The following is a 26,766-nucleotide window of genomic DNA, read 5'->3' as shown; positions in this document are numbered from 1 at the left end:
CCCTTCCTTACTTAGCCATAACTCTAGGTCTGAAGTTATAGATCAGAACTGAGTATGTGTATTCTTATTAAATGACCAAGTGAAAAACCTCTTGGCCTACAGAATACAAATTCAAAGTGCTGTCATGACATTCAAGATTTATTTCTAGCTCCTTATTTTGTCTCCTCCACAACCTTTTCCAAGTGATATTTCAGGGGTACTACCCTGTTGCAGTGTAATCCTGTTGGTTCAAGCCCCTCTGTCGTTATTTACATTGCCACTTACTCCAACTTGATTAACTACACCCTGCCTCAAACCATCAGTCTCCACTTCTACATCATCTCATAATTCAGGTCTCAGCCCAAGAGATCATCACCTATTCCATGAAGTCTTTTATGATCATGTCCCCACTTGTGTATTCCTCTTTCAAAGCACCTATAAATTATGATATCAGAAATAATCTGTGCACATGTCTGGTTTCACCTTCCAAGTAGCCTTCATTGATGAACTTCTGGTGTCTATCCCAGACCCTGCCTGGACACTTTCAGCTCAATTCTTCTTCTTCCTCCCTTCATTCTCAAGCCACAGAACAGAGTTTGAAATCAGCCATGTTACCACTCAAAAAGCACCTCAATTTGAAGGTTAAGATAAACTTTGAACAACTTGTGAGTCTTAAACAATGCTAAAGTAAATGACACAATTTTTTTTTAAATCTCTCTTTTTCTCAAATATACAAGATTTCACAATATCCATTTACTCTCAGTACATCTTATGTTTTGGCCACAAAGTTCTTCCTTGTAACTAATCCCAATCTCTCAGATTGTTTTTCTTTGTCTTTGTTAGAAATAAAGAATGACCACTTGCCATACTACTACCTTACCTTTGCTTCTATATTACAAATAAACAAAAGGGTGAGTAAACTGCAATCTAGGATAAAACCTGAGAAGGAAATGTGTCATATTTGGCATCATAAAGATCTAGGTAAAGGTGAAGTGGTTCAAAAGTGGTGGAACTCTCATTGTTAAATAAACACAGATAAATTGTTCAGCTTGATGAACAAACTCTTTCCGTTCTACAAAGTGATCATGTGGTCTCTGGCATGGTACCTTCCTATTTCCTTTTACCAGTATGATGAAGAGACAAATCAAGGCCAGGCAGAGCCTGATTTCCCTTATCCCTTGTCACTGCTTACTCTTCTTTACTGTTTCTACTCTGGAATTAGCCTTAGTATACTAGTCTGGAGTTAGAAGCCTGGAATTCCACTATAAATTCTGACACCAACCCACTGCATGACCTTGGGCTAGTGACCTGTTTTTTGACCCTCGGTTTTCTCATCTTGTAAAACCCACATTTGTAGAGCACTTCAAGCATGTAAAACACATTCACATACATTTATCTCGTGGGATCTGCACAAATGCTGTGTGAGGCAAACATGAGTCAAAGGAAGCTTGAGGAGGTTAAATAACGAATCTAAAGTGGAACAGCTAGAAGAAAGCAAGGCTGCAATTTGAAGTCTCTAATATACCAAACTGCCTTCTGATTATCTATAAAACAAGAAGGGTAGACTAGAAAATATTTAATATAACAACTTTAACAACAAAAACAATGTGTACAACATTGCATACATTTATGAATGCCAGCACACTCATTGGCATCCACTCTATCAATAAAAATGTATTTGATATATTTCATAAGCCAGGCACCATTAGACTGGGGATTTAGTGATAAATGACTCAGATAAAGTCCCTGACTCAAGACGGTTTCCATTTGAGGAGGCAGTGCATGAAACAAGCAAAGAAAGAGTTGAAAAGAACAATTTCTGACAGTGCTAAGTATAGCAGGGCAAAAGAAGACTGAGTGGCAGAGCAGTATCTTATGTCACTTTCCTAAATTCACTGCCACATGGGGATTTTTCATTAATCTCATTGCCAGACTAGCAAAAGAAAGCAGATGAGTTAGGTGACTTAGTTAGCAAGTCTGCAACAGATGGGCCTAGATACCATAACTGTTGACTATGTTTCATGCTCATTCCACTCTGCTGCCTTGTTCCTGGCACTTGTTTTCTAGGATTCCATGATTTAGACTCCAAATGACTGACTCTTGAGTACTTGGTTTGATAAGGCCTTATCTCTGAATGATGAGGGGAATGAGGCTAAATGCTTTCTGATCGTGAATCACCAGGCACTTAGCTTTCAAAACAGGACCAAAGTGTTTGTTGGTCCACTTGTCTCTACAGTTCCTTGAGAGTAGTCTGTACTTATTTTTTGTTTTGTTTTGTTTTCTTTTATTTTCCAGTACTGGGGATGGAGCTAGGTGGTTAAACACTGAACTATACACCCAATCCTTTTTAGCTTTTAGTTTGAGATAGCATCTTGCTAAGTTGCTGAGGTTGCTCTCCAGCTTGCAATCCTTCTGCTTCAGCTTATGGAGTCACTGGGATTACAAGCATCCTCCATCTTGCCAGGCCGCAACTAGTTTTATTCACTTTTTTATCTTTAGTGCCTAGTGTGGGTTGGTCCCTATTTAGTGTTTCTTAAATGTTTATTGAATCTGTGAATGAATGAATAAACAAACCAACAAAAAAATGAATTTACAAAATTTGCAAAAACTGGGTTGGTGTGTTTCTGGCAAAAGGAGTTAAAGTACCCTCAGTTTCCACACACACCTCCAAAGTTTCAGCTACTTTCTTCTGGGAACAAACCAGCATGGCAAAGATATTGGTGGGAGCTGGCAGTGAAGGAGGAGGAAAATAGAGCATTATCTTACAAGAAGAAAAACCAGGCCAGCTGAAAATGAACTGCCCTTGTCCAAGACATAGTTAAGAGAGGTCTGTGATATGCCTTTCTTGTTCTCTCTCAGCCTTGAAAATCTACAATATGTGCCCTACACTTCTTAGACCGTGAGGAAATAATGGATCTGAAAAGTGGCAATTCTTGACTTCTTCACAATTTGGAAGATGAAAAGGACAAAGGCTAGAGTGGTCTGGAGACCTTTCTTGGGGCTAAGTAATCTGGACTGCCTGGCTCTTTGTTGGTTTTTTATTAAGTGTCCTAATTTCAGTTTGCCCAGATGCTTGTGCTATATACATATGAAAAACAGAGTGATATCTCAATTTCTCCAAATGACTTGGATGGAGACAGAAAAATACCCATGGAAAGGAAGAAACTAACTCTTACCATACATTATCACTGCAGTATCTGTAATCATACTTAATGAGCAACTAGAGTTTCTCATCTATGAAAAGGGAGTATTCACAATATCTACCTATCAGGTTGTTATATAGGTTAAGTGAACTAATCTATGTCAGGTGTTCAGCACAGTGCCTGGCATAAAATATGTATGCATTGCATAACAAAATAAGCTACTATCACCATCATTGGTACTATTACTATGATCATCTATGTGCAGTTATATTTTATCTGCTTTCACATTAATTATTATATGTATCTTCCTGACAATATTGCATGTAGGGATTATCACTAGTTGAGCTGGCATTTGCAGCTTGACAGCTTCTAGCAATACACTTTTATTTAATTAGTTGTGCAAATTTGGAGAATACCAAGTGGTGTTCTGGATGAGAAACCATCAGTTCAATGTGGCACTGCTTGTGCTTCATGCCTGTGAACCCAGGTGCCCTGCCTCTGGATAATAAGTAAGCGGGTAACCCTGGGGAAATGGGAGGAAACACAGTACCACATGCAGATTCTGCACTTGTTCTCAAAGCAAATCTCTGTTGCTGTGGTTGAAATTAAGACCTTACAGAAAAAGGTCTTAATTACAACTTCCGGAGTATTTTTTCTTGTATTATGTGCTGTTATAGTCACACAAAAGAATGCATGTAACATATAAGTTAAACAGTATAACAATAAAATGAATGCTCATGAGCACTGATTAACAGAACAGCAATTTTAACAGCAGCATTGCATCAATACTACTAGAATATAAGCCCTTTGAGGGCATGGATTTTTGTTTTGTTCACTGCTGCATTCCCCAGGACTTAGAATGGTGCCTGGTATACAGTAGGGAATTAATAATATTTTTAAAATAAATACATAAATTCACTCATATTATCTTTCTTTGCATCATCTCCTCCAGCCTCCCCTCACAGCTAATCATTATTTTATATTCCAGGTTTATTATTCCCTTGTTTTTTGATGCTTATTTCACATATATATTTCTAAATAACACATCATTTTCTTTGGCTGCTTTTAGAAGTTTAGATGATAGAATTATATGTGTGCTATTGTGAGTTAGGTCTGTTATAAAACATTAGTATGTGGGATTCACCTATATAAAACTTTATCCAGTTCCTTATCATTGCTGAATTGTATTTTATTAAATGAGTGTCCCATAATGTATTTATCTTTTCTCCCATCAGCATAACATTTACCAGTTCAGCTTTTATAAACAAAACTGCTATGAGCATTCTTGCATGTGCTTCCTGGTACACATGTGCATGAGTTTTTCTAGGATGTAAACTTGCGAGAAGGACTGCAGCTGGAATTTTCATTTCCAACTCCCAAAGGTTAGCCCAGGAGTCAAAACTGCAGTGTGCCCTTTGTCCGCACTAAGCCAGGGTCAGTGGGAGTGCTGTTCAAAATATTTTGAAAGAGAGAGAGTTGAAAACTAGTCTGGTGAAGCCAGGAGTTATCTCAGGCCTCTAGACAAAGGGAGATATAGTTAGTAAAAGCCCAGATTCTAAAATTCTTTTCATTAATTCTCTTCTTCTATTTTTACAGTCTTTTTTGTGCAATGCATGCTTTATTAAACTCATGTCTAATAAAATGTTGATTAATTAACTTAGTCTTTCATTGACTATAAATTTGATTAGATTATTGTATATAATAACGATATTTAAAATTTCACTATAGATGAAAATTTGTATTATTATAATTTTTTTTTACATTTTTATTTTTTTATTTATTTTATTTTATTTTTTTTATTGGTTGTTCGAAATATTACAAAGCTCTTGACATCTCATATTACATATAATAGATTCAAGTGGATTATGAACTCCCATTTTTACCCCAAATACAGATTGCAGAATCACATCAGTTACACATCCACATTTTTACCTAATGCCCTATTAGTAACTGTTGTATTCTGCTACCTTTCCTATCCTCTACTATCCTCCCTCCCCTCCCCTCCCCTCCCATCTTCTCTCTCTACCCCATCTACTGTAATTCATTTCCCTCTTTGTTTATTTTCCCCTTCCCCTCACAACTTCTTATATGTAATTTTGTATAGCATTGAGGGTCTCCCTCCATTTCCATGCAATTTCCCTTTTCTCTCCCTTTCCCTCCCACCTCATGTCTCTGATTAATGTTAATCTTTTCTTCCTGTTCTTCCTCCCTGCTCTGTTCTTAGTTGCTCTCATTATATCAAAGAAGACATTTGGTATTTGTTTTTTAGGGATTGGCTAACTTCACTAAGCATAATCTGCTCTAATGCCATCCATTTCCCTGCAAATTCTATGATTTTGTCATTTTTTAGCGCTGCATAATACTCCATGGTGTATAAATGCCACATTTTTTTTATCCATTCATCTATTGAAGGGCATCTGGGTTGGTTCCACAGTCTAGCAATTGTGAATTGTGCTGCTATGAACATCAATGTGGCAGTATCTCTGTAGTATGCTCCTTTAAGGTCTTCAGGGAATAGTCCGAGAAGGGCAATAGCTGGGTCAAATGGTGGTTCCATTCCCAGCTTTCCCAGGAATCTCCATACTGCTTTCCAAATTGGCAGCACCAGTTTGCAGTCCCACCAGCAATGTACCAGAGTACCCTTTTCCCCACATCCTTGCCAGCACTTGTTGTTGTTTGACTTCCTAATGGCTGCCAATCTTACTTGAGTGAGATGGTATCTTAGGGTGGTTTTGATTTGCATTTCTCTGACAGCTAGAGATGGCGAGCATTTTTTCATGTACTTGTTGATTGATTGTATGTCCTCCTCTGAGAAGTGTCTGTTCAGGTCTTTGGCCCATTTGTTGATTGGGTTATTTGTTATATTATTGTCTAATTTTTTGAGTTCTTTGTATACTCTGGATATTAGAGCTCTATCTGAAGTGTGAGGAGTAAAGATTTGTTCCCATGATGTAGGCTCCCTATTTACCTCTCTTATTGTTTCTCTTGCTGTGAAAAAACTTTTCAGTTTAAGTAAGTCCCATTTGTTGATTCTTGTTATTAACTCTTGTGCTATGGGTGTCCTATTAAGGAATTTGGAGCCCGACCCCACAATATGATAATAATAACTAACATAAGGTCTACCCTCATAATAATATTTAAGTGCACAATACTATATTGTTAACTAGGCACAACTTGATCAAGAGACCTCTAGAACTAACTAACCTTACATTACTAACCATCCATCGAACAATTCTCCATTTCTGTTTCTTAAAGGCCCTTACAAGAGGACTTCTTATTTACTTTCTGCAGGTTTCCATTTTGTTGCCATTTTGATATTTATTCTGTGACCACATAATAATATTGTTATCATCTTCATCTCAGTTACACCTACATACTTTTTTGGTGTGGAACCAGGGATTGAACTCAGGGACACTCAATCACAAAGCCATATTCCCAGCTGTATCTTGTATTTTATTTAGAGACAAGATTTCACTGAGTTGCTTAGCACCTTGATGTTGCTAAGGCTGGCTTTGAACCCACGATCATCCTGCCTCAGCCTCCCGACTTATTGGGATTATAGATGTTCACCACTACACCCAGCTACCCTTACATACTTTTATGCTATTGAAAAAAATAATCCTGCCTTTGAGGTGCTTTCACATCTGCAGAAAACTGAACTGTATATCATTTACTATATCTTACTCTTCTTTGCTCCTTGTTTTTCTTCTCTGCTAGAGAGTGAAAATATCTTGATCACCAGTATCCCTAGAACCTAATCTTGTACCTCATCCATAGGGGTAGTGCCACATGTTGAATTGAACCAATCTATCTAATCTCAAACTTCAGTCTCCATAACGTGGTTTTCCAGTGATTAAGAACCTACATTTTGGAGTCATACTTACCTAGGATGGAATTCTGGCATTGCAGTTTATAGACTTGTGATCTTGGGCAAATTTACTTAATTGTTCTGAGCACCAGTTTCCTCTTCTGCAATATAGGGATGATACAGAGCTACCTGGAAGGGTTGTTGGGAAAATTAAATGAGATGATTATGAAATGGTCTGTCATGTGGAGTGCTTAAATACAGATTCGTCTGATTTTATTTGAACTGTTTGTGTTACTTATACAAGTCAAAAAGGTGAAGAGAGGAGGTAGAATCTTTTGTAAAACTTTGGCTTCTCCTTGTTTCAGGACTCAGCATGGGAACACATATTTTACCCATGGAAATGGTACTTTAGTCCAAAGAAAGACATTCTTTGCATTTGTCTGAATTGTAGGTCAGAAGTAAGTTCCATTCTTGTGAAATGCATGGCCTTGCTAGTCTTGATTTAGTGGTTAGACTCTTGATGGCATTTTACTTAGGGAAGGACAGGGAAGGCTTGTAAGGAGAGTAGATTGGCTACCTGTTTATAGAATATTTCAAGTGCTTTTTCTTGTACCTAGGATTTGAATAAAGGCTGATATTTATCTTGGAGATTCAGTAATTGTAAAGTGTAGCCTAAGTGAAAACTTTCTTGGCTCTTGCCCTGCCTACACGGGGGGTTGAGTGGAAGATAAATATTGATCCATTTTTGGATTCCGATGCATGTGTTAAGCATGATAAAAAACAAGCCATTAATAGGAAGTAAAAACAAGTAGTGGGAAGATGATAGGGTGAAGAAAACTGTTGGATTTGGAGTCAAACCATTCTGAGCTGTCCTCTCCATGTCTTAACTTTTTTTCATCTGTACAATGAATATACTAATGAGAAAGTATGCTTGTCTTGACAAGTTGTGGAGTGTTGAAATGACCCAACACACCAAACAGGCTCCCATTAAGTCTTATTTTCCTCACTAAGGAAGAAGTACTCATAAAATATAGGAGTTATATTCCTGTGGTTGAGAGTTGGGCAGTTGTCATCTATCTGAAGCAGATTAACCGCAGGTGGTCACTGAGTTTTACTTACGCTTAAGCATAGAACATAGGAAAGACCTAAATTGACCTTTGGTAACTAATAACCATGTTCTATTTGTTCAAACTAGAATTAATTACAATGGGAGATTAAGAATTACCATTCCGTGAGGGTTTTGGATTGACTTTCTTGCCCTTCTCTTTCACTTCCACCTAGAAGAATTCAGGCACAAATATTCTTATGGTTAGGCAGTCAACTAGGTGACTTCTGAAGTTCTATCATTATTCAAGGAACCTATGAATTTTGTAATGGCCAAATGTTTTGATAACAACCAAAACAATGTCCAGCATCACTGTGTATCATTTCTCAACAAAAGCTTCAGGCCTACCTAGAGATTCTGCTACTTAATTTTGTAGAATGGGGCAGGGGAATATGATCTGGAGAGACTTTTAAGGGAAATGAAGGAATGGAAGAAAAGACCATTGAAGACTAGCTTGATAAGACTAACTGTGATCCTTCACCTGTGTATTCATCCCATGGACCATTGTCTGATTATCCATTGTCTGACTTATATTGCCACTCATAGTAGAAACTCAGTAGAATGGGTGATATTATCCCCATTTTATGGATGAGATTCCAGGGTTAGAGAGCTAAAGGAGAACACATCAAACTGTTTTGATATTTGGTGTAGTTTGGCTATAGATCTTGTTTCAGATGAGATAAAGCTATAGGATACTGTTTAATTACTCTGAAAATGTTGCCTGACCACCCACTTAAATTAGATAACTTAACCTCAGGTTTCCTGCCTACATTCTTGACTCATATAGACATTTCCTATGAGACTGGTAGATCCCAGAGAACTTTCCTAAATCCCATAGCAGGATCCAAATGGTCTGTCTACACCTGAGGAAACCCTACAAATACCATCCTTAGAAGAAATCCCAGGAAAATTCAGCTTCACGGTAACTCATTTGAGCAATGAATAATAGTAGTTTATGCATACAGTTTATTCCTTAAGACTTTAGGATTCTGCCCTCCTATGTCTGCTACCCACTGACATGTTTTGCTTTGTGTTTTGTGTGTCTTTCTAGTTTGGAGAATGCCAGGGACCACGTTTTGCCCATCGACTATTACTTTCCACCCCAGAAGACATGCCTGATCTGTGGGGATGAAGCTTCTGGCTGTCACTATGGGGCTCTCACATGTGGCAGCTGCAAGGTCTTCTTCAAAAGGGCTGCTGAAGGTAAAGCCTTATGCACACTCACTTCTATTTCCCTCTCTCCTTTTCCTCTCAGAGTGACACATTCCAGGGCCCAGGATTTATGTTGGTGATAGGGTCATTGGCAGGGCTGTCTTATAAAACTCAGAAGCCCAAAGAAGCAGATTTTCCTACTTGCTGGTCTCCAGGCTTTGGCTCCCTTGGTTGTACAGGCAATACAGGCAATGAAGGTGGTCCCAGCTGGTGCTTGGTGTTCGGTGGTTCCTAGGAATAAAAGAAAAATTAATGATTTGAAAAATGTAATTTCCTTCCTGCTTGTTTTCCACTCTTCTGCCTAGTGAGGGAAAAAATTGTCCTTATTAGAGAGGTTAGAAGTGGAGAAACCCCAACTGAGTCCCCAGCCTGTTCTCAGTGGTGAATATAAGACTGTACCTCGGCAAAAGACTTCCTGGCCTCAGCCCCAGAAAGGAAGTGTTCTCGCTGTTCAGCAGACCATCAGTCTCTGCACCTGCTCCCTCCTGCTGCTGCCTCCTTGGGATCTCTCTTTGCATTAATAGCTCCTGAGTAGGTAAGAACCTGGAGTGAAGAAAGGCTTTTATTGTCCTCACTAGAGGAATGACCTCAGGGCCTCCTCATTGGTTCAGAATCTCAAGCTAAGTAGTATTTTATATCTATCTAAGTAGGCTGAAATCCTGGTTGCTTAATCCTATTTCACTTGAAACAGCTCATGTCTGCTCAGCACTCAGAGGTGCTCCTCCTATATCCTATAGGATGAATTGCCATTTTCAGACCTATTATACATTCTAGTGACTCTGTCCTAACCACCTGGGGCTTAAGCCCCTATTTGGTCAACTTTACTCCCCTCCTTGTACTAAGGGCTTCCTTCTCAAAGGGACACTGTACACCAGCCCACACAAAGATTCTCTGCTATGTGGCCAGATCTGATTGTTAAACACCAGTGTGCTCGCCTGCCCCATGTTCCAAAAAGCAGCTACTTCCTGCCAAGGCCTTTTTCTCTTCCTGGTCTGGAAGAGTCAGAGTTCTAAGTCACAAGCAAGACAGAGAGCCTTTCCTCATGTAAGGGCTATAAATCCTGAGGACAGTCTTAAGAGAGGTATGTAGGTCACACCTTTCACCAGGAATGTGCTGATATCCATCAGAGGGCAGCAGAAGTACTGGAGAGTTCTTGGGTTCAAGAGGAAAAGTAGAAGTCTGGCATGGTGGCACATACAATATGGCAGGCGTGCATATTGCTGTAATCGTAGCAACTTGGGAGACTAAGGCAAAAAGATTCCAAGTTCAAGGACAGCCTCAGTAACTTAGCGAAATCCTCAGCAACTGAGACCCTGTCTCAAAAAATAAAAAGGCCTGAGGACATGGCTCAGTGATAAAGTGCCCTTGGGTTCAATCCCTGATACTGCCAAAGAGAGAGAGAGAGAGACAGACAGACAGACAGACACACACACACACACACACACACGCACACAGTGAGTGAGAGAGAGAGAGTGAGTGAGAGAGAGAGAGAGAGAAAACAAAGTTAAAAAATGGGTACCCTTTAACTTGCCTCCTCGTTGATAACCAATCATAAATGATGATGGCAGTTTCATCATTTTCTTCCAGTGCCCAAAGACATAAGGAGGCAATTAACATTTTGTTTTACTAAAAACATGCTTTATATTCCAACTATACCCCTGCAACTCTTCATGCTGGGCTAATACAAAGTTCAGGGCCCATTCTACATACAGGCAATTTCAAAAGACCTGAGAGAACTACCTTCCCTTCTTAACAGTACTTATGAAAGATGACTGTCAGCAAAGGAAGTAAGGAGAAGGTTCAGGGACTTTAGATTACCCCAGCTTTACCAGTAATACCCTGACACTTCCCCATACCCTGTCATCTGAAAGGCACTGTATCTGGGGCAGTGAATGGCCCAGAGAAGCTGTCTAGTATTTCAGCAAGTCCGGCACCACAGTAGTTAGTAGTCATATCAGATTTTGATATGATAGAAAATGAGTTCAAGTAAATATGCAAATAAACAAATTCAGTAATAAAATAGATTAGATTATACTAATGTGGGTTTTACAAATCTGGGTCACTAAATTGTTGTTTTCAAAAAATGGGGAAAGTGATCAACCATATTGTGAAGGGTAGATTTTGCTGTCACATTCTATTTCCCACATGGGAGATTTATGAAGAACTTAGGGCTGAAAGAAGGAGATGGGCAGAAGAGCATTTGGTGGGGCTGTGTACATGGGAGATGCTCTGCTATGATGCAGATCCTGGGCTATTTAAAACAGTGAAGAGAAGTGATGAGGTAGTGGATGGAAGGAATAACCCAACTTTCAGAGTACTTAGAAATCCTATAAGGTCTCAAAATGCTGCAGAATCTAGAATCACTTAAGTTAGGGAAACTCTCTAATATTGTCTTTAAGAAATTGACCATCTGTGAGCTCATGGGATCAAAATCACTTGAAAAGCCATAGACAGACAGCAAGCCTTTTGAGCCTATTGGTTACTTTGAAAAATGGACCCCAGATTCCAGTTTTGAGGCCTTTGAGGGACAGGAGAAGGGGGTTTAAAAATAACACACACAGATGTGGTGACACATCTGTACTTCCTACAACTTGGGAATCTGAGACAGGAGGATTGCAAGTTTAAGGCCAGCCTGGGCAATTGAATGAGCCCTTGTCTCAAAAAGGGCTGGGGATGTTAGCTCAGTGGTAGTATGCCCCTGATTTTCAATCAGCAATACCCAGTCCCCCACATTCCCCTCAACACACACACACACACACACACACACACACACACAAACACATGGAAAAAAAAACCCTCAAAAATAATAAATAATTGGTGTTTTGGTGTTTTCTTTCTCCTCCCAGCAGCTATAAAGTTAGAAGGCTTGAGTTTACTGCTGTCATTATCCTTATTTGAAGGCAGGGGACTGTCTTATTACCTAAGGAGAACATTTATTGATTTGTTTTCTTTCCATTTTTACAATGCATCTTTATTGCCCAAATAGCCTTTCTGAAGGTGGTTCTGCATTTGCCTTGCTTATACTTGGAATTCTACCTGTTTTGAGAGAGTAGGAACACAAATCTTTCTCTTTCTCATTTGTTTGTTGCTCTCAGCTAACTCATACTGAGTATTCTGAGTGTTGATTATCACTTTATTCATAGTTTTCAGAAATCTCTGGACTGGGCACAGGTACAAGAGTTAAAAGCCTGGTGTGTCAGACAGAAATGGATTTCTAGATTTGGTGGTTCATAAAGCATGAAGCTTTAATGCTGTCACTGGTGAAGAACTCTGCACAAAATCTAAGGTAATCTGGCCAGGTTCCCCCCCACCATGAGGGAAGTAGAGGGGGAAGAGCCCCACATTTTCCATTGTTAGTAATACCAGGGAATATGAATGAGGCAGGAAATAATTTGCATATTTTTGAAAGAAGAAATAATGGTATTAGGCCATAAGGGTAAAATCACTAAAATCTTTAGTAAGTTTCCCTTGAATGTGGAGGGGTATGGGAGTTGTTTGGGGGATGGGCTGTGGGTTAGTAAAAAGCATGAGTAAAAAAGCAGGTTTGTGGTGTGAGTAGGGGAATTAGAAATGAAGGGGAAGGCATGTAAGATACTATCTAAAAACCTAGGAAGTCAAACGAAGGTAATACCCATATAGAGCAACTTACAGAGATTTGGTTGTGTAACGTTGAATAATAAATTCCCTCCTTTCAACCTCAGTTTTCCTTTTGTAGTATAAGGGGAGAGGGTTGGACTAGATGTTTTTATAATGTCCTTTGGGCTTAGACTTTTTGTGAAAGTTGTACAAATATCATCAACTTTATTACAGCTATCATGCATTTATACCTGTGTACACTTTTGGTTTTGCCTTCCCAGTAGGTGGTAATCCCCAGATCCTAATTAATAAAGATGGTGCCAGAGCCAGCTAGAGAGCAAGCACACTATGCACAGTAGGGTTAAAACCCAGGACTCTGAGATTCTCCCTTGTGACCATGGCTGGGTAACTTCCTTTCTTTTCCATTTTCTCATCTGGAAAATCAGGATATGAATCCCCATCTCCCCCTCATCATGTTTCAAAGAGGGTTAATTAATTCATCATGTGCATTATGTGCTCAAGAATTTACTATTTTTCAGACATTTTCTAGTAAAACATTAGAGATTGTACATCCATTTGTTTTGTACACATGGAGCGCTGTTTGGTACACATCATAAAATTGAAACTGTAGTTTACATTCTGAGCTCAAAGAATTACACCATCCTCACTGATGTTTACAATAGGTCCCAATTTAGTTTCCTTGGCAGATTTTATATAAGTATGGCTTTGATTCTCTCTCATGCCCCAGGTTTTTGTGAGGGAAGAAATGTAAGTGAACCCATATTGAACTCTTTCTGTCCTTTAAATCCACTCTTTCCCACCTCAACTCATATGGAATTGAATGTTACCTCTTTTTTGGAGTGTTGCAGAGAGTTTTTGGTGAATGTTAGTTTCCTCTTCACTCCCTGACTTTTTCAGTAACATTTCCCAGGGGCAAATTAACTCTGCCAGGAGGATCTGCTTATACCTTCAATAGACTTTATCAGGTATCTTTGGCCAAGAAGTTGACTGGTCCTGACTTTGTGAGTCTTAGAAATCTTTTCACAAAGCTCCTCTCATCTTTCTGTTTCTCATTTTCTTAAAAAGTCACTGCCAGACTTTAGATCAGAGGTTGATAAACTTTCTGTAAAGGGCCAGGTAGTAAATATTTTAGGCTTTGCAGGTCACATGGTCTCCCTCCTCTCAACTAGTCAGCTCTGATTTTGTAATGTGAACTCAGCAATAGACAATACACAAACTAATAACTGGGCTCCAATAAAACTTTATGGGCACTGAAATTAGAATTTCATTTAATTTTCACGTTATGAAATAATATTTTTTTTACTTTCATCAACCATTAAAACTGTAAAACTTAATCATAGTTCTTACAACTCACAAAAACAGGTGGTAGACTGGATTTAGCTTTTGGGCTACAGTGTGTTGACCAACACTGAACATAGTTGTAAATCTGCATAATAATTTTTTTCTTTCCAGTCTCCTAATATTTTAGTAACTTTCTAGGTTATCTAATTTTGAAAATGCTTCCCAGAATGCCTAGTTCAATGAAGCTTCTTGGTCTTGAGCTTTCTTTGGGGTGGAAGGGGGCTACCAAGGTTGAACTCAGGGGCACAACCACTGAGCCACATCCCCAAGCCCTATTTTGTATTTTATTAAGAGACAGGGTCTCACTGAGTTGCTTAGCATCTTGCTTTTGCTGAATCTGGCTTTGAACCCTGCAATCCTCCTACCTCAGCCACCCAAGCTGCTGGAATTATAGATGTGCACCACTGTGCCCAGTGGTCCTGAGTTTTTTTTTAATAAACAGGAGAAAATGAACCTGGGAATGCTAGAATATAGATACTTTTTGATGAGCTAGTACATCACTTCCCCTTGAAATATGCAGAGGAGTAACTGAAAACATTTAACACATTTTCTAAACTTTTGTGTGATACTTTTTCTGTTATATGAAAAATATATGAATGAGTTTTGCTGGATGCCACTTATACTCCACATGGTAAGGAAGAATGGCTTTGGGGACTATCTGCTACCAAATGATATGAAAAAAAAATATCTGTTTCATAGAAAGTAGAGCCCATGTGGCCATCTGAATTGTGGCTCTGTCACATATTACCCTATGGTTCTCTGTACTCACACATTTTCTGGCTTAACTCTGGCCTTCCCTATAATAATACTAGATCCCAGACTTGCAGAATAAATAATTCAGCACTGTAACTCACTGCAGTTGGTACACAGCCAAATCTCTGTCAGTGCCCAAATTCGGAGTCATGCCAAGAAATTGCCATTGATGCTCTATAGTGTCCTATGCCTGCTTATTTATAGCATGTGCATTTTATTAAATGGTGATTAACCAGAAGTTGCCATAGCACTTGTATCATTATATAAATCTCTTTAATGTTTACATGACCTTTGTCATTTGCAAGAACTCTTAAGTCTGTTACCTCCTTCCATCATGTCTTACTGGTTTCCCAGTCCCTTATCATTTTGGTGGTGGGGTGGGGGGCTGTACATATAGTAAAACCTGAAGCTTCTTCAATTCTTCACAATAATCGCTTGGTGACTGTCAAACTCTGGGTAGTTCATTTGTGCAGTTGGCTTTTATTGCAAGGGTAAGTGGTAGATGTACTTTCTCTTCAGAGGTAAGAATTATGTATTACTTCTTTGGGCTTTAGTCCCACACCAGGAAACATACTGTCCCTCAAGGTACTTGAGCTCTACAAGAAATCATCATTGTAAAAATAATCCCTTAAATATAATAGCCATGCATGCATATTTTTGGAACTTGTTGTTCAGGTGTCCATGCTCTGTACCCTGCCCACTTCACAGTTACATAACTGTTGTTACCTTCTAAGGAGGCAGATGAACTTGGTAAGTAAACCCGTTGAAGAAAGAACTGGGACTGGGAAGTGGATAACTTGTTATAAAGAGAACAAGAATTAGAGTTCTCAGTCCCTTTGCTTCCATTCTGTGTAGTGACTCCTGAGACACCCTAGTAGAATCACTATACCTCCTGGCTATGCTAGTGCCTATGTGAACAGTGCACATCACATGAATAGGCCTAGTTGTAAATCTACTCATGCATTCAGTCAGTAAACATTTCACAAGTGTTTACTACATAGAAGGTATTGAGTTCACATACTCAACTATAGATCCTCTTTGAAGAGATTGTAGTCTGGTGATTTTAACCCTGGCTATCTGAAAAGAGCTTCAATAGCTGAAAGGCCAACACATTTACTATTCATTTGAACTTTCCTTTCACCTAGGACAGAAGGACAAGTCATTTTCTTGGTCTTCCATAGGTGCAAACTTAGAATTTCTAGTTGATCAACATGTAGGCACTAAGTAGTATAGCTGCAATTTGAACTTAGATCTTCTGAAGCCAAAGGCAGCATTTGCTCTGTTTTAATACAGCCTCCCCTCAAATATATAAATATACTAACACAAAGTAGAAAGGAAATATTATGCCTATGCAAATAAGCAAGGCAACAATGAAAAAGACCAAGAGAGTCAAGATATAAAGGAAGAAAATTCAGACGTACATATCACGGTGAGAAACTAAGGATACACTAAAGAGCACTGACATCAAAGGGAGTTTATCCTCTTAAGTAGGTGATAAAAACTTTAAACAGCTGGTAGTTTACCAGCTACTCTCTTCATTACCTCAGGCCAAGGACATGTGAGCCATTCCCCTTCTAACAACTCATAGTCATCAGATGGATGATACTCTCATCACACAACCAGAGAAGAAGAAGCACAATTTAATATCTGTGCTCATAAGAAGTTTTGCTTCATATTACCAAGCTAAGGGAAGAAAGTTCAGAGGCAGGATGTATGGATATAAATGGTACATACATGGCTCCTTGGCCTTTCCTCTGAGCCTTCTCAGTGGAGCATGCTGCAGTATGTCTTAAATGGAGCCAGGAACAAGAGAAATCCATTTTCTCCTCTTTTATGTCTGAAAACAAAGAATGCTGTCTTTTAGGACAGGGCTTAGAAATCACAGATTGTTATTTTTCTCTATCAGGGGTTTAACATTCTGTTCTTCCTTCCTCTCTCGGGATACCTTATTGTGAGGATGGACCTTGACTTCATTGTGGTATCTGAATTTGTACCCTAGAGACTGTGAACAGTTCCTTAAGTTAGACAAGCACATTCCTACAGTTCAAAAACAAGCTCATTTACTTTCAGGACAGTTGATTCAATCACAAGTTTTTTAAATGGAAATTCTTAAAAGATATGTTGTCCTCAGAATCACAGAATCTTTCACTGCTAACCTGTTAAATCTTGAAGGCAAGGAAATTGAAAATCTAAAAATCCAACCAAGCCATTTCATGGATGAGGAGACAAAAGCCCAGAGAAAGGAAGTGATATTCCCAGGTTTGTTTAATATATAAACAGCAGAAATTGAATCTGGTGTCACTAATATTTTTTGTCTGAGGTCTCACAGGCCAACCATCAGAGCCATGGAGCTTATTATTTTGAAACTAAGAATTATGTGAGGCAGCAGAGTAAGCATTTAGCATACCCCCTGACTCCTGCAAGGTGCTCAGTTCCTATTAATCCTCTCTGCTTCCACCATGATGTGAGATCATCCTCGGTAACTGTATGTCTTCACAATTAGCAAAAGAACAAGTGATAATAGCAGTGTATAGTGCAAGGTCTCTGTAAGGCATTGCTTGGTATGAGGATTCTTACAAAATCTATTGAATGTATATGCATGTATGAAGAATTTTAGGGGAAGATTTCATAGTTTTCTTATGATTCTGAGATGTTGTGTATCCTAGATATGACTACAGAACTCTGACCTAAATTTATATAAAGACATTCTAGACTTACAATGGGGTTTCATGACTATAGTTATATTCAACATGGCTACTGATGACTGGTTCCTTTCCCACATAGGATACATTTATTCAATAATCAGCGCTTATTGTGTACACTGAACCTATGCCAGGCATTGGTATAAGAGATAGAAGGTAGCAACAAAATTAATTTATTGAGCACTTAGTATACATTGGTTGCTGAATGGACATTTACTCAGTCCACACAACAATGCTACAATGTAGGTATTATTGTTATTACCCCACAATTTACAAATGAAGGGATTGAGACACAGAAGAATTAAGTGACTTGCCTAAATTCATTCAACTACTGATTATGAAGCAAATGTGACAAATGTTTATCAGTATAACAGAGTGGGATCAGTGATGCAGACTGAATGAGAGAGTACAATATATCTACTTGGAAAGTTTGGAAAGGTATCATAATTGAATTAAGGATTGATCTATATCTTTAAGGATGTATAAGACTTTTACAGGTACAAAAAGGTAGGAAGAGAACTTTGGGAAGAGGAAAAGGACTGAGAAAAGGACAGGCTAGCATGAAAGCAAGAATCTTGTTTGGGGTACACTGTGTATAGTCTGGAGGTAACTCTGGTGAATTCTTCAATTGGCCTTTTGTACCTGGCTCCATCTCCTTCCTGAGATGTCCATAACTGCCCTAATTTAGTCTCTATTCTTTTTGAAAGCAGGATTCTCTCCAGGTAGTAGAATATGATATAGTGCAAGAGCACCAGATGGGGCTCTGGCTCTGCCACCAAATCACATGTGGCCTTAGGCATGACTTTGTTTCTCCTTTGCAAGGGAAAATTGACATCTGACAAATGAAATGGTTTGACTAAATGATCTCAAATATTTTAACAAAGTCATAACTATCTAAATATTTAATATTTTAAAATATTAAGTCAGTGAATTTTTATAAAAACCCCAGATGTTTTCAGTGGTTTACTTGGTATGCAAGATTCCTGGGAAACAGGCAGAGCTGAGATCAATCCTTAGCTCCATGACTAAATAGATATGTGACCTTGAGAAAATCACTTAACTCCTCTGTGCCTCTGTAAAGATAATAGCCCACAGAGCTATTGTAAGAACTAAATAATATGCAACACAGTACTGAGATACAATAAATTTTTTCTCCTTCTCTTTGAGTGAAATCTTGGTCATTGACACACATACAATTAGGGAGTTCCCTGGGTAGGCAGTAAGTAAAGTTAGGTGATGGTATCTATGGCAGTCTCCTGAGTAAAGGAGGCCATGGATTAGGGTAAGATTCCTAGCCAAATACTTGTCTTCAGTGCTATTTAATTAGTGACCAGAAAGGCCAAAACACTTGTACAGGAATATAGAAAAAGTCAGTCTCTTCCTCTTTCTTCTTTGCCTCTCAGGACATAGTGGGTGACATTCCCCAGACAAACAGCAAATGTTCATTGTCTCTCCAGAATTCCAGGATTCGGACTTGAAGGTGTCAGAGCTCTCTTTGTACCTTTGACTCCAACAAGATAGGTCTGGCCCAGCAAATTGAAGTCTTAAGGTACAGGCCAGAAGAAAACTTAACAAAGGTCATAAATTATCCTCCATGATCTTCAGCCATTGGTTTCCCTTGTCCAGCCAGAGGTGTGTCTTAAAGTATGCTGAGGCCAGATTCAATAGAAACCTGAGCCAGCACCTGTGTAAATAACTTTTAAGGCTTCTTTTCCTGAAGCCGGATGAGTATTTTTTTTTTAAACCAAGCCAGATTATCTTTTATCTAGAGTTCTATCTCCTACATTCCTAGTACATTGGACCTCTTGGAGGAATGTGGCTTGGTTGTAGTGACACTGTTTTGTTTGTCTTTGGGGGTCATTTCTCTCAAAAACAGGGTGATACCTTGGTATGGCCTATGACTTTGCTGTGTTTAAAACAGAACTCTAGTGATAGACTGGAATCAATTCTATTTCCCATAGATCCTCCATCTACACCAATTCTCCAATTTTTATGCTTTTAAAAATCAATAGCTAACCAAAACCAGCTGGAATATACTGCTTATCTCTGGTTCCTACCTGAATTGCCTTCAGATGTTTTCCAAAACTCCATAAGAGGATAGGGAGTCAGCACCCTCCCAAGGGCCCTGACGGCCTGTCAATGAGCTGGTATCCAGTGCTTGAGGTCACTTAGCTTTGCAGGACTTCAGAATATAAGCAGGGTGGGTCCTTTGTGTTACTGAGGACTAAGAGCCTCTGACTTACTGCTCTCCCACATGGCCTCTTCTGCCACATCACTTGTGTGTTGCCTCTTTGACTCCCCAGATGCTCCTCTGTAGCTCATATGAAAAGAGTTTCCTTTGTCTCTTTTATAACTTGACAAGAACTAGCTAGCAGGCATAGGTATAGATTATGGTTTCTGAGGAGCAGAGACAGAAGTAGGTAACATAAGATAGGAGTGTGGAGCTGTGGAATGATTTCTCACTTGCTTAAAGAGCCCAACAGAACTGTTTAAGGTCTTGTTTGCTCTCTTACCAGGAGTCCCGTGGTGTAGGGGTGAAAAACTTGATCTTGATTTCTATATTGATGTTCCTTGACTAATGATGGTGTTATACCCAGATTAAACTATCATAAATTGAAAATGCATTTACTACACCTAACTTACAGAACACCACAGCTTAACAACACAGTTCTGTAGAGTATCTGTTGTTTACTCTTGTGATCATGTGGCTGACTGAGAACTGTGGCTCCCTGCCTCTGCCCAGCCTTGTGAGAGATCACCCCTTTGAGTCTTAAATCTATCACCACTAAAATAGCCATATAGACCATCATTTCTAGAGAAATTATATGAATAACTTGAGGTAAGACAACTTGAAATTCCTAGCATAGTGCCAGAACTTTGAAAATAAAATGAACCAATACTGTTGACAGTGCCTTCTGGAGCACTGCCGCAGTCTGGCTGGGCACAAACCACGAGCCACTGAAGCAGGAACAAACTTTATTTCTGAACTCCACCAGCACACCCTACACACACTCCCTGGGAATTCTCCTGAATGCCATGCGGCTCGTCCAGCAACCAGCAACCGGAAATATCTCCACCGGAAATATCTCCTCCAGAAATCCATCCTCCTGCACTTCCCCAACCAATGGGAACTCTCCGGGAATCCCCAGGAATCCCCGGGAGAACTCCAAAGTAGCGGCTGAGGCAGATAGTAATGCCTTGCCTGTCAACCAATACTGTTGGCAAAATGCCAGGGGCCATTCCGACTAGGCTGTGGCTCTCAGCAGAGCACGAATAAGAAATCACTGATTATCTTTCCCATGGAATTAAACAGTGATGCCACAGTAGCAATGCTAATGTGAATTAAATAATTTACCTGTTGCTTTTTTTCCTGGATAATTTGATAATAATCATTTTAACACACAGATGATTTTGCAGCCTTGCAGATGAATTTATTCCCAGTACCAAAATCTAAGGAAGGTGGACTAGAACAATGGCAAGGCAGATAGCAGAAAGCTTCGTGGGCCTGGGGCCCTAGCTAGAGTAAACATTAGACTGTAAGCGTTTGTATTCTCATAGTCCAATAGCACAGAAGAAGGAGTGGAAGCAAGCGGCTTTCGATTATACGTCTTTAAACAAGCATGTATTGTATCAAGTCCTATGTGAGCTCAGAGATGACTGTGAGCCAGCCATGTCCTCAGAGAGCTTCCATTCAGGGAGGCATGCCTTCCAAGATCAGCTGCAGATTTAGCACTGCACAAAGTACCTAAGTGCAGCAGAGACAGTGTTAATGAGACATGGAAAGGAAAAGCTGACAGGCATAGACCCCCTTCCCCAGGCCCAGAGATAACCTTGACCAAGGCTGGCATAGTTTGAAGGGCCTGTCCCCATCAGTAGGTCTTGAACCCTTAGCAACAATAAGCAACAATGATGATAATAATTAAAGCACCCAATGTTTTTGAACATTTGTTATGGCTTATGTACTATACTAAGTTCTTACTTAATTCTCATAACCCTATGATGTAGTATATACTCTTACTAACATTTTTACAAATAGAAAAGTGAGGCATAGAGGACTAACAGAACTGGAAGGCACCCAACTCACCTCATTTTAACAAGCTTCATGCATCTGTTATATGTCAAGCCTCATGCTGAGTGCTGGGGAGGAAGAGGTGAGCAAAGCATGATCTCAGTATAGTGGAGATGACAGACAGAGCACAGTAAAGCAGGTATATTCCAGGCCTTCTGCTTGATGCTAAGAACCCAGTGATGAATGAGATGTAGTCCTTTCAAAGATCTCAAACTTTAGTGCAGTATATAGATGTGATAAGTCATATGAGAAATAAGTTCAAAATGGGAGAGAGATTATGCAGTAACTGATGGGCTTAAACCAAAGCCCAAAAGAAACAATGTCATTGAGAATTATAGAGCAGCTCATTGATTTACATCTAAGCCCCCCCCCCCCAAAAAAGATACAGTTTTCCATATTTTAATTCAATTAATAGCTGTTTTTTTTAATTTATTCTATCCCTATTCCTCCCAGGTTTACCAGAACACTACAGAGGGCTATACTACAAGATAGTTAAAGTATTTTTTTACCCCAATGTTTATCCATACTTTCCCCTTGTTTTCCTTTATTCAGTCTGTCTCTTCTGCCTCAAGTGTCTTTTTCCACATCTCCATATCCTTAAGTCCTACCTTTCTCCTAGGCCCTACTCAAATTCCTCCTCCTCCTCCATTTTGATACCCTATCAAAAGGCACCCCACCCTCTCCTCTACTCTCACAGTACCTCAAGGGTGTCTCTCTTGTGGCTCTTACCACTTCCTGCTTTATCTTTCAGTAATGCACTTACTAATCATTTCCTTCTGCTGGTCTGAGCTCCTTAGTGGATGGTTCATTTTGCTGAAACTATGAGGTTATTTGAAATGCACTGAAAATGTATTCTGTAGTGCATTGTGCCTAGTGTGTTTCATTTTCAATCTTAAATTATACCACCTGTCTGGAGGTTTACATTTTTCTGTTAACGACTTTTTTGAAAGTTCCCCCATCATAACACAACTGATTAAAACTATATTAATTTCCTTTAGGTCTGGCCCTATGTGAGCATAATTTAGAGCCAAAGTTCAGGCTTCTTGTTGGAGACTTAAATTATTGACATGTTTTTAGGTTATATTAATGTCTTTTTTCTTTTTAAATTTTTCTGAGGATCCCATTTCTTTTTTTTTAATTTTTTCAAATTATTGATGGACCTTTATTTTATTTATTTATTTATATGTGGTGCCGAGAATCAAACCCAGTGCCTCACACATGCTAGGCAAGTGCTCTACCTCTGAGCCATAACCCCAGCCCTCAGCATGAGGCTTGACATATAACAGATGCATGAAGCTTGTTAAAATGAGGTGAGTTGGGTGCCTTCCAGTTCTGTTAGTCCTCTATGCCTCACTTTTCTATTTGTAAAAATGTTAGTAAGAGTATATACTACATCATAGGGTTATGAGAATTAAGTAAGAACTTAGTATAGTACATAAGCCATAACAAATGTTCAAAAACATTGGGTGCTTTAATTATTATCATCATTGTTGCTTATTGTTGCTAAGGGTTCAAGACCTTACCAGTGGAAATACCAGGTCATGTGTCAAACAAAAAAATAAATATATAAATACAAATAAAATCAAGGGTAGGAAGTAGGGGTTCTTATGTTATGACTCATGGATTTATGAAAGGCCCTTCTATTTGAAAGTATCTTTGTACCCATGATCTGTCATGATTTCTGAAACTTCCATGATATGTGAAATTGTTTTGGAATGCTTTGACTCCTGGGACACATTCAGCCATCTGTAGGAAATGATACTGGGAATTAGGTTGTTAGTATGTCTCTTAGTAGGACTCTGGAAGAATGGGAGACCTGTCTCTTGTTTTGAAAGGGAGAGTCCCCTATTTTGTTTAGGATAGTGTCTGAGCAGAAGACACTTATCTAGAATAGTAAAGTATAGATAAAGCATCAAATTTGTAAGCTCCGAGGACCCACGAATCAAATGAGAGCATTGAGCACTTGGTAAAATGAAAGAACAGGAGAAAGGACAAAGCAGGTTTTACCCGTTTTAAATTGTAGTCATTTGACTACTAAGGCCAACAGAAGCAGTGACATCAAGTTAAACCAGAAAGAGATGTACGCATTCTGTGTAACAATAGCTGGCTTGAGGTAAACTTGTAGGGATCGAGGCCTGAGGGGACATTCTCATCCAAGTCAGCTTCTTTGGACATCAAAATACCATGGTTATTAGAAAACCAGCAGGGACAGGAGAATTGAGGCAGCAAGACAGACTAGGCACACACAAGTTAGTTCACACCAGTCATCAGACAGGATTGTGACTACCTATATGGAATAGAGACTGCCTGTCCCTGCTGTGTAACAGGCAGATCTGGGGAATGACAGGGAAAATCTAGGGCACTGGAGGGAGGCAGATGACTATATTCAGCAATTGGTTGACATAACTGTCATAATTTGATGAATGTGGCTTCCAGACCCTCAGGTTTTATTCATTCAGTAGACACTGAAAGATCTGTTACAAAACTTTAAATTCCATATGGGAAAAATAAGAAGTTAGAATATGCTAGAAGGAAAGGTGACATGGAGTCAGGAAATCCACCTATTAAATTTTGGTCTTAAGCCTCAGTTTCTTCATTTGTAAATGGAAATAATGTAGTAACTGAAAAAATGAAAAGTGATAACACTCATGATATTACTCTGTAAATTGCAGTGTCATTTGTGTGTTTCTAGGGGTTCACCTTGCCATTGTCCAGGATAACCATGTCTATTTTTGAATAAATGATTACTTGTCTCTGACCACCCTGGAACCCTTGGCAAAAAGTTACCTTTGGATAAACAGATTTAATTGCAAATCACTTCACTGCTTTCTTTGTACACAGCTTATTAATATATAAGGCACATCTCCTTCAAACTGCACTCAACACCAGAATGATCATCTCTTTGAAGTACCTCTCAAGGCTCTTCAAAGTGAACTTTGTATATTCTAAATATATAGTGTATTTCAAAGATAACCTCCAAGTGGAATAATGCAGAAATAGACAATTGTATAGTTTTATTATGGAGATAATTATTATCTCCCAGCGAGTGATTCCTGGTCAGAAAATGGCCTAGAGACCATGGGGAGTGCCATTCCATTAAAGCTCAGTTTTGGATCTTAGTTGCAAGGTTATGAGAAGCCTGTGCAGATAAATTATAGGGTTTATGGCAAAAGCAAAACTGTCTCCAAACACAATCCTTTATTTCACTGTCTAGTGTTTTTAATCCCCAATATACATGAATTTGATTTGGCACTTAGAAGCAGGGCAGCTTTCTAAGTTGCTGTATACATTTTGTAGAATAGTGGTGATCTTATTGAAATTAATCTATTTCTTGTAAGTTATATGTATATGGGCTTTTCAGCCTCATCACTCTCAAAATTTATCTGTATCCTCCAGTGAGTAGGTCTCCTCAGTCTTTAACATACTTGTTTTGATTTCATGGATGGACATCCCTGCCTGGCTGACATGTGCACCTTGTGAAATTGCTTCCAGTGTTCTTTCCTTTGTTTTTTCCTTGATGACCAAGCTAACAGAGGCAGTAGTGGTTGTTGTTGGGATGACAGTGAAATGACATGAAGATGAGCTTTAACCTCTGGCCTCCTTTTACCTGTTCCAGTCACCATCCAAGGGACTTAAGTCAGCACTCTACAGAGTGGTCTCACCAAACTCTAAATCTAAGATTCAGACTGAATAACAGGATTCCAAACATCCATTATGGGTGAGGCGGATAAGACCTAACAGTTTGTTAAAAAAGGGTAATTTCTCTGTGGATTCTTTTCACTCTAATACGATACTACTTTTATGTAGAAAAAATTCATGGTCTTCCTTGACCTGTACTGCTTCTTTAAGAATCATGCTACAGGGAGCTCCCCTGACCAATAACATATGAAAGGATCTATCAGTCAATCATCAACTCAAATAATTTATATATATATATATATATATATATATATATATATATATAGAGAGAGAGAGAGAGAGAGAGAGAGAGAGAGAGAGAGAATGTTCAATATGCTATAAAGTGGGAAGACAAAAAGAATATGCCTTCCACTTGCCTCGTTCACAGTCTAATGAGGAAAAGAGTCATTTTTTTCCATTTATAGTGACCTATAACTTTTCATACACTGCTGGATATCTTGACATGGTAATGACACAAGGGAATGATTGAAAAGTGGACAGAGGCCAAGGGAAAAAGAATTAAATGTGGATATAGCCATTCTCAGGGCTCCATTTTGAAATACTGGGATTGCAGTTTCAAAGGGTTATTTTGAAATCACACCCCATGGCACTGCAGATAATAGAATCTTGCTGTCACTGGAGGTAACAGAATGGTTGGTAATAGAATGAAATGAATAAGATGAGAAATTGGGATGAGTTACAGTTCATTTTCTTTTAGCAAAGAGTCTACTTTACAAACCATGACAGAATAAAGTCACCACTGAACAAAAGAAGGCTAGCCATATGACTTCAGGCATGTTACTGAGGCTCTTTGGGTTTCTGCTTCCACATCTGCAAAGCCATTAATGGGATTTTCCTTTTCTATTTCCTAGGCTTGTTGTGAGATGATACATTAGAAGGGCTTTGCCAATGGGAACATACATTAAAAATGTATTCAATTGTTAATAGGACCTAATAAAGGTAGACTTGCCTTCATTAATGACTGGTATGTCCTTAAAAACCTCCACATTCTTTTAAATTAGGTCAGTTATGCTACACTTTACAAGGCTCTCTTGATTTCTTTTTCTGACTTCTCTCCCAGATACTAATTATTGGTTCCAAAAAGATATGATTTACATGCCATAATGTTCCTTTTTTTAAAAGTATACAGTTTTGTGGGTTTTAGTGTGTTCAAGAAGTTGTACAAAAATCATCACTATCTAATTTCAGATTATTTTCATTACCTCAAAAGAAAATCCTGTAACCATTAGCATATTACTCCCAATTTCTCTCTTCCCCCCACCCCTGGAAATCACTAATATATTTTATATATCTGTGGATTTGTCAACTCTTAATATTTCATATAAAATAAGGCAATCAAATATGTGGTCTTTTTATCT

General features: G+C 38.8%; 1 protein-coding gene across 3 annotated transcripts in view; it reads left to right on the top strand.

The window, feature by feature from the left end:
* The window catches only part of Ar (androgen receptor), a 171,238-nt gene that overhangs the window by 84,057 nt on the left and 60,415 nt on the right, over window positions 1–26,766 (top strand). For all 3 annotated transcript variants that reach the window (XR_013154687.1, XR_013154686.1, XM_077107698.1), the window contains exon 2: window positions 9,087–9,238. Coding sequence is in view for 1 of the 3 variants with exons in the window: in XM_077107698.1 (XP_076963813.1) it covers window positions 9,087–9,238 (152 nt within the window). In the remaining 2 variants the exon portion in view is untranslated. The remainder of the gene's footprint in view (window positions 1–9,086; window positions 9,239–26,766) is intronic.

This window comes from Callospermophilus lateralis, chromosome X (assembly GCF_048772815.1).
Source record: "Callospermophilus lateralis isolate mCalLat2 chromosome X, mCalLat2.hap1, whole genome shotgun sequence".
Lineage (NCBI taxonomy): Eukaryota > Metazoa > Chordata > Mammalia > Rodentia > Sciuridae > Callospermophilus > Callospermophilus lateralis.
Note: the sequence above shows the minus strand (reverse complement) of the source record. Positions and strands in the feature narration are given on the sequence as shown.